This window comes from Dipodomys merriami, unplaced genomic scaffold (assembly GCF_024711535.1).
Source record: "Dipodomys merriami isolate MVZ:Mamm:240054 unplaced genomic scaffold, mDipMer1.0.p SCAF_8, whole genome shotgun sequence".
Lineage (NCBI taxonomy): Eukaryota > Metazoa > Chordata > Mammalia > Rodentia > Heteromyidae > Dipodomys > Dipodomys merriami.
Window position 1 is genome coordinate 30,997,556 of NW_027206401.1, and position 9,275 is coordinate 31,006,830.

At 42.0% G+C, this 9,275-nt stretch overlaps 1 protein-coding gene and 1 non-coding gene across 2 annotated transcripts in view; one reads left to right on the top strand and one right to left on the bottom strand.

The window, feature by feature from the left end:
• Positions 1–4,972: 4,972 nt before the first annotated feature.
• On the top strand, positions 4,973–5,076 carry LOC138819578 (U6 spliceosomal RNA). Its single transcript, XR_011369500.1, has one exon. It is a non-coding gene; the product is annotated as a U6 spliceosomal RNA (small nuclear RNA).
• A 518-nt stretch (positions 5,077–5,594) lies between these two features.
• The window catches only part of Gtf3c6 (general transcription factor IIIC subunit 6), a 7,978-nt gene continuing 4,297 nt past the window's right edge, over positions 5,595–9,275 (bottom strand). The window contains exons 5-6 of the mRNA XM_070011085.1: positions 7,858–7,971; positions 5,595–6,051 (exon numbers count right to left, since the gene is read on the bottom strand). Of these exons, the coding sequence (XP_069867186.1) occupies positions 5,765–6,051; positions 7,858–7,971 (401 nt within the window). The 3' untranslated portion in view covers positions 5,595–5,764. The remainder of the gene's footprint in view (positions 6,052–7,857; positions 7,972–9,275) is intronic.

Sequence of the window (9,275 nt, forward strand, 5' to 3'; positions counted from 1 at the left end):
GTCCATTTCGCGTGAAATCGCGTTCTGTTGCCTTGGTGACGGGCTTTCTTTGCCTTTCTAGCCGGAATTACAGGTGTTAAAAAAAAAAAAATGACTGTACGAATATGAATACAAGCAATTCGGGAACTTGATGTGTTGAAAGGTGCCCTCGGGATTCTAGAAAGATTAAAAGCAAGGTAGGCAGGCATTCATGGAGTTACAAAAAATGAGTGTGAAATGGGCACCATTTACACACACGACTGAGATCCAAAGGGCAGTTTAGGACCACAACTTTAAAAATTGCTGAAAGTACTGATTGTGATTTTCTCCAAAATATTTTAATCTCTTGGTGGTACTGGGATTTGAATTCTGAGTTTCTTACTGCTATGTCAGCACACTCCAGGAGCCCTTTGTGCTTTATTTTTTGGATAAGGCCCCACTTCTTGCCAGAAGTGGCCTTGAACTACATTCTCTGCGTGTGTGTGTGTGTGTGTGTGTGTGTGTGTGTGTGTGTGTGTGTGTGTGTGTGTGTGTGTGTGTGTGTGTGTGTGTGTGTGTGTGTGTGTGTTGGTTCTGGGACTTAAATTCAGGGTCTGATCACTGTCCTTGAGCCTCTTTTTGTTCAAGGCTAGCCCTTCCCATTTGAGCCACGGCACCACTTCCAGCTTTTTCTGAGTAGTTTCTTGGAGATAAGAATTTAATGGACTTTCCTGCCCAGACTGGATTCAAATCATAAACCTCATATCTCAGCCTCCTGAGTAATTAGGAGCCACCAGCACCCAACGAGAAGAATCTTCTGCAGATCCGTAGACTTTCCTACAAATTCCAGCCCATTTGGTCTCTAGAATCCCAGTTCCAAGTCAGGGAGTTGAATCTTCTTGACAGTGTAGCCTAGAAATCTCTGTAGGCAATAAGAAAAAGGATTCAAAGGTCTTGCCTCAGGATAATTTAAATATCAAAATCCTTACAGGCTCATGCCTGTAATCCTAGCTGCTCAGGAGGCTGAGATCTGAAGATCATGTTGGAAGTCAGCCAAAGGAAAGTCTGAGACTTTTTTTTGGGGGGGGGGGGGGTTTCAGTCATGGGGCCTGAACTCTGGGCCTGGGTGCTGTCCCTCAGCTCTTCAGCTCAAGGCTAGCACTCTACCACTTAAGCCACAGCGCCACTTCCAGCTTTTTTATTTTTTCTGCTTATGTGGTGCTGAGGAATCGAACCCAGGGGCTCATGCATGCAAGGCAAGCGCTCTACCACTGAGCCACCTTCCCAGCCCGACTTTTATCTCCAATAAACTACTCAGGCTGGGCACCAGTGGCTCACGCTTGTAATCCTAGCTACTCAGGAGGCTGAGATCCGAGGATCCCAGTTCAAAGCCAGCCTGGGCAGGAAAGTCCATGAGACTCTTATCTGCAATAAACCACCAGAAAACCGGAAGTGGCGCTGTGGCTCAAGTGGCAGAGTGCTGGCCTTGAGCTGAAGAGCTGAGGGACAGCATTCAAGCCCCACCACCGACAAAAAAAAACAAACAAAAAAGTGGAAGTGGCACTGTAGCTCAAATGTTAGGCCATTAACCTTAAGCAAAAAAAGCTCAGGGAAGGATCCCAGGCCTCGAAATTCAAGCCCCAGAATTGGAGGGGAAAAAAAAAATACAAACTTCCTAAAATGCCTATGCCCTAGTTCCTAGAACGTATGAATATGTTACCTTACATAGTGAATCGATTATCCTAAATTTTCCAGGTGGGCCTCTCAACCCAACATCTACCTCTTAGTAGGTAGCTGTGATAACCCCCACCAAAATCAAGGTATCTGAGTTACTGACAGTTGTTTCTATTGTCTAGCCTCAGTCCCTCCTGCTATAGACTTACTTTCCCCCCGGGCCCCTTTCCATTGGAAAAGGATATTCATGGCAACAAAAATGTGAAATCAGAAACATCCTGCTAAAAGCAAACATCTCTCCCTCTCTCAAGCTTCCCAGGCTTTCAGCTTTGTAGTTTGCCACAAACTTTGCTGACAACCTTGAGCCTTATCAGCAGCTGTACTGACTTGCTGTTATTAGTAAGGAGCTTATAATAAAAATCATTTCTGTAAAGAAAATTTCAGTGTACTCCCAACCATGGGAATGAGTTTCTCATGTTTTGAGATTTAAAATATACTACCCCTTGCCAAGGTTATGTTTTGCCTTCAGTAAGCCAAAGGTATGTTTTAACTTTTTGTAATAATGTCAATAGCATTGATAGTACCAATCATGCTAAATAAAAATTATGTTTTGCCTATGCTGTTATGACTCAAGGCTATGTTTTGCTTCTGTAACCTTGCTTGCTTGGATTGGTAAACATCACCTATGTAAAACCTCTTCCTATAAACCTCCCCCCCCACCCCATGGGAAGCAAACGGGCTGTTCTCCAGCTCTGTAAGCTGAGGACAGATGCCAAGTGGCTAACAAAAGGCTTCCAGCCAGTTTGACAGAGTGCTGGTGACTCCTTTTGCCAATTATGGGTTCGAGTCCCATTGGTCCTGGGAAGCTGGAATATTACAGTAGACAATAGTATACTAAAGATGTGTTACTCAGGAAGATGAGATCTGAGGGTAAGAGTCCAAAGCCAGCCTAAGCAGACACAGGTCCTAGAGATTCTTGTTTCCAATTAACCAGCAAAAAGCCACAACTGGAAGATTAGACTAAGTGGTAGAGCCTTGAGCTCAAGCCCTAGTACCATTCCCCCCACTCTCACCCCCAAAAGAAAAGAAAAAGGAAACAACAGAAGCAGAGGTCAGAGTGACAGATACTTGAAGATGTATCTTGATGGCTTCTGAATATGGAGAAAGGAGCCATTAGCCAGGATTTGAGGACCTGCCTGGACAACTTGGGAAAGACAAGGGACGGGCTTCTTTCCTAAATCCTCAGAAATCTTGTCAGAGCAATAGAAAATGAGCTATGACACGCCAAAGAAACTATCTCCTTTAAGACCACAAAGATACCTTCCAGAGATGTTTCCAAGAAGCAACATACACTTAATAGAATTCTAAGATCCCTAGGGTGTTTTTTTTTTCTTTTTGTATTTTTTGCCAGTACTGGGCCTTGAACTCTGGGCCTGGGTGCTATCCCTGCGCTCCTCTTGCTTAAGGCCAGCACTCTACTACTTGAGCTACATCACCACACTTCCAACTTTTTCTGTGATTAATTGGAGATAAGAGTCTCATGGACTTTCCTATTTGGGCGGGCTTTGAACTGTGATCCTCAGACCTCAGCCTACTGAATAGCTACAATTAAAGGCATGAGCCATCAGCACTGGGCTTTTTGTTCTTTAGAGACAGTCTTACTGTCACCTAGGCTAGACTGGAACTTTTTGACAGTACTAGCGTTGTGGATCCAGTGCTTTAAGCACTCTCACTTAAGCCACAACTCCAGCCATTTTTGCTTTAGGTTTTCAGATAGATACCCCAGCTTTTTGCCAAAGAGGCCTAGAACCAAAATCCCACATAGATGGGATTACAAATGTGTACTGCCATGCCCAGGTCCCAAAACCTATGTATTTGAATGGACATTAATACTGTCTTCATTATCACATAACTTATCAAAAAGGGGTGTTTGTTTGGTTGCTTTTATTTTTGGTGGTTGTTAGATGATGCTGGGGATGAAACCCAGAGCCTCACACATAGTTTATCATTAAACTTCATCTGCACCTGCCACTTTAACCATTTTTATCTTGGAGTACTCAAAGGTAAAGTTAAGTTCATTTTAATAAAAGAAAAAGGCTTGCCGGGTGCCAGTGACTCACTTCTGTGATCCTAGCTACTCCGGAGGCTGAGATCTGAGTATCACAGTTCAAAGCCAGCCTGGGCAGGAAAGTCTGTGAGACTCTTATCTCCAATAAACCACTCAGAAAACCGGAAGCGGTGCTGTGGCTTAAGTGGTAGAGCCCTTACCTTGAGCTGAAGAGCTGAGGGACACCGCCCAGGCCCAGAGTTCAAGCCCACGACTGACAAAAAAACAACAAAACAAAAAAAGAAAAAGGCTCTTATTAATCCCTCACCAAAGCCCAAGGCAGTTAAGTATAACAGTATCACAATGCAATCTTCCATCTTGTCACTCATGGCTTCCATATTTGTTTTTTCTTATTACTATAAAGGTTATATACAAAGAGGCTAGTTTCATAAATCAAGTAATTAGTACATTTCTTCCTGAACAATGTCACCCCTTCCTTAACTCCCAGTTTTTCCCTCCTATTCCACTCACAAGCTTAAGTTTTCAGCATAGTGTCTAGTGAACAGCACGGCTTTGTTTACCCTTTTTCCCTCCATTTCGGTGTCGACGTCCCCTTATCCTCCCAAAGACAGATAAACAAGACAAAAACAGAAACACAAAGAAATAAACCCTATTGCTTTTTTTGGTGCTGGTCAGGGGCTTGAACTCTTGTCTTGGGCGTTGTCCCTGAAGTTTCCTGCTCCAGGCTAGCACTCTACCAGTTTAGCCAAACTGCACTACTGGCTGTATATGTATGTGTGTGTGTGTGCCTGATAGGAGTTCATGGATTTTCCTGTCTGGGCTGGCTTTGAACTTCGATTCTCAGATCTCAGCCTTCTAAGTAGCTAGGATTGCAGGTGTGAGTCACCAGCACCCAGTCACAGCTTCTATTTCCAAAGTAATTTTAAAAGCACTTGGGTGACTGAGGCAAAAGGATTTTGTCTTCATAGCCCCATTTAGCTACATAGAAAAACTCTTGTCATTCACAACTGAATGAAACAACAAACAAGCAAGGTACTCATCAGAAGAAAAACAAAAAGTAACCAGGTGCTGGTGGCTCACACCTATAATCCTAGCTACTCAGAAGGCTGAGATCTGAGGATTCAGTTCAAAATCAGCCCAGGCAGGAAAGTCTGTGAGACTCATCTACAATAAACTACTCAGAACAAGCTGAAAGTGATGCTGTGGCTCAAGGACAGTGCCCAAGCCGAGTTCAATCCCAGGACTGGTGAGGAAAAAAAAAAAAAAAAAAGAATGCTGACTTCGGGAGCACATATACTAAAACTGGAATGGTACAGAGATTAGCATGGCTCCTGTGTAAGGATGTCATGCAAATATATGAAGCATTCCATATTTAAAAGAAAAAAGAAGGGCTGGGAAGGTGGCTCAGTGGTAGAGCACTTGCCTTGCATGCTCGAGGCCCTGGGTTCCATTCCTCAGCACCACATAAGAAAAAAGCCGGAAGTGGCGCTGTGGCTCAAGTGGTAGAGTGCTAGCCTTGAGCTGAAGAGCTGAGGGACAGTGCCCAGGCCCAGAGTTCAGGCCCCACGACCGGACCCCAAAAAAAAAAAAAAAAAGAAAAGAAAAAAGAAGTATTGGCAAAAAAAAAAGGAAAAAAAAAAGTCATTAAGCCAGGCACCAGTGGCTCACATCTGTAATCCTAGCTACTCAGGCGACTGAGATCTGGGGATCACGGTTCAAAACCAGCCTGGGCAGGAAAGTCCATGAGACTCTTATTTCCAATAAACCACTCAGAAAACTGGAAGTGGAGCTGCAGCCCTAGCCTTGAGCTGAAGAGCTGAGGGACAGCACCCAGGCCCCGAGTTCAAGCCCACAACCGACCAAAAAGAAAAATTTTTTTAAATGAGTCATTAAATCATGTTTTCAAAAATGTATTTCTGGTCCTCAGTGTCTTGAATATTAAGTTGTGCTATCACTTGAAAGTATTCATATGGCCAAAACTATAATAAACAGTGAACCAACTGAAAGCTACACAGCCAATTATTTTAAGTAAAAACTGTTTTTAAGTTATTATGAGAAATATTTTTATCGAGGAGTGATTTCTAAGGCATCATCTTGAGTTTCCATAAAAATAGAACCTTCCATCTCAGAAGGAGTGCCAGCAAGAAGGCCAGGATCCAGGTGCATTTGTTTTTCCTGTTCATAGATCAAATTTGAACTGTCTTTTATTTGAATCTCTTGCTCTTCCAAATCCAAAGGTTTTTCAGGGGCTGGAACTATAACTTCATCTTCATTTTCATGTACAAAACTACAGATCATGTTGGGTCTATAGGAGAAGTCGTTTTCCTTCATTTGCAGCCATTCTACTCCACCTAATTTGTGCATAGAGGATTGGAGTACAAACCAAGAAAAACAGTATGAAAAAGAAATTTTAATTAAGTACATTTAAAATTTTTCATTCTGTTTCAAAATAAAATAAAGCAACTGTGACTGGATAAAACAATCATGTAATTGCTGTTTTTCTTGAAGATCTTAGGATGACTTTACAGTTATGTATCTTCAAAATCACTAGAAGTAATTAGCTTCAATTATGGTTCTACACCTTTCCCAGATATTAATCTCCATCCATTATGACAAATATTGTGAGCTTTCACTGTCATCTGATGACTTGTCATGAGATGACATTTGTCACTTCCATATAATTTCCTAATCTACTTTTTTTTTTCCTGCCAGTCCTGTGACTTGAACTCAGGGCCCAGGCACTTTTGCTGAGCTTCTTTTACTCAAGGCCAGCACTCTACCACTTGAGCCATAGTGCCATTTCCAGCTTTTTCTGTGTGATACTGAGGAATAAAACCCAGGGCTCCATGCATGCTAGGCAAGCAAGCACTCTACTACTAAGCCATATATTCCCAGCCCATCATCTAGTTAGTTTTCCTAATAAAATAGATGATACTCCTCTATCACCTTCCAAGGAAGAATTCTTTCCTTTTCATTTTTTTTTTTTGGGGGGGGGGACCTAAGGAGGGAGGTTGGGGTAAGGTGAGTAGGAAGGACCTAGGGATTGAACCCAGGGCCTTGAGCATGCTAAGCACAAAGTTACCTACCCAGTCCCAATGTGATTTCACTTAGAGTACAAGAGGTGAGAGTCACAGCTCCAGTCTAGTTTGTTCTGCCGGCAGACTGTCATGCTTGGTAGCCAGCTCTAAGAGGTCCCCAGTGATCTTAAGTTCCTGGTATTCATGCCCCTGTGTACCCCCTTCCTACGATGAATAGCATATTGCAAAAATGAAAGTGCAAGAGTTCTTTTTAAGGTTTTAAAAAGGACTTAATTTAGTATACCACAGTTAAACTCAGGAGAAACAGAAACATTTCCTGTTCCCCATGGAGGAAATGGTAATTAAAGACTCTCAAAGCATGAATTATATTTTTTGCGTATAAGCATGTGTATGTGTGTGTGAGAGAGAGTGTACTGGGACCTGAATGCAGGGCATGGATACCATTCCTTAGCTTTTTTCTCTCAAGGCTGGAACTCTACCACTGAGTGACCGCTCAACTTCCAGCTTTTTGTGGTTAATTGGAGATCAGTCTCATAGACTTTCCTGCCTGGGTGGACATTGTGATCCTTAGATCTCAGCCTCCTATGTAGCTACGATTACAGGCATGAGCCACCAGTGCCCAGCTTTTGCTTTTGTTTTATGACCAGAAGTGGTACTGTGGCTCAAGCGGTAGAGAACTTGCCTTGAGCTGAAGAGTGCAGGGATAGCGCCCAAGCCCAGAGTTCAAGCCCCATGACCAACAAAAAAATTTTAAAAATATAAAATAAACTTCTTCTCCTGCCTGAATAGCACGTGATGTTCTCTTCATTGGCTACCTAATGAAACCTACTTATTTAATATACCTTACACAAACTAAATTACTTTTCTCTTTTTTTTTTTTTTTTTTTTGGGGGGGGGGTCCGGTCATGGGGCCTGAACTCTGGCCTGGGCGCTGTCCCTCAGCTCTTCAGCTCAAGGCTAGCACTCTACCACTTGAGCCACGGCGCGCCACTTCTGGCTTTTTTCTTTTTGCTTATGTGGTGCTGAGGAATGGAACCCAGGGCCTCATGCATGCAAAGCAAGCTCTCTACCACTGAGCCACCTTCCCAGCCCAACTTTTCAAGAATTAAGTATACAAACCTATATTTTCTTCTCCTTCCTTCTTTTCTGTCAGAAGAGTTCTTGTCATGCTGAGCTTCTTCATTGTATGGCATTTATATTTTAGTAGTGTTTTATCATTGCCTTCTGCATCCACTAGGACATAAAGTGAACTCAAATTATTATGCTGTTTTGACTCCTCTAAATAACATAATGATGTTAAGCCCCAATAATTCTACTTTAAGGAGTTAGACTAAACTACCTCACATCAAGATAAAATAGGAAGCTCAAAGTGTAATTCTTCTTCCTGCTTTTAAGCAGAGAATATTATCACTGAAGGCATGACTGGACCCCAAAACTACAATATCTCCAAAACAAACTCTAGCAATGAATGAAATTAAAGCCATATGCCTGATAGTCTCAAGTCTTGAACTGGAAAAGTAGGTAATGAATTTGGGCTTCCAGGCAAGGGTATGACTCAAAATGAAGGATGAAATGCATGAAGCAAGAAGCTGGAGTAGCGACATTCTCAACTACAAAAGGGTAAAGGAGAAAAAAAAAAAAAACTGCTTCTGATAAACAGTTATCTAGAGTTTGCAGCTTTAGTAAACTGTGTGCCTACAGTAGAGTATGAAGCTCTGAGCCAAAGATGTGAAGCAGTAAAAATTTCTACACACAGCTATGAATGATGCCAAACTTATGGACAGCAACATAATATGTGTTAATGTGCACAATATAAAACTGCTGATACTAAGCCAAACTGGCAGTTTCACCCTTTTCTTCTTGGTGTCCAGAACTTATGCCTATGGCTTCACACATGCTAGGTATACCTCTACCACTCAGCTATACACTCAAACCTTATCATTTGCCATGTCAGGAATTAAACCCAGAGTTTCATGTTAGATAGTTACTCTCACACTGAACTTACCTCCAGCCCATCAATATATTTCATTAGGTAAATTTAAATTTAAAATATATGCAAGGAGATAATAAAATAGAACATATAATGACATTTTTGTGAAGTAAAAAACATAATAAAGACATAGAAGTGATGGTGCAAACTAATTTCAACACTCAGGAGGCTAACACTGAAGGACTTAAGAGCTTGAGGCTAGGCTACACTCCATAATACAACTATGTCTCAAACACATACTTTTCAATCCCTTTCTTGGATAGGAGTGTATATAAGGGTATATGTAGTAGAATACTTGCCTAACAAGCCCAAGGTCACACACACACACACACACACACACACACACACACACACACACACACACACACACACACACACACACACACACACACACACACACACACACACACACACACACACACACACACACCACACACACACAAAAAAAGTGGTTCTAAAGCTTTATCACCTAGGTTCAAAAACTAGTTCTACCATTTCTTGTAGGACCATAGGAATATTATTTATTTCCTAGTACTTTAGTTTCTTC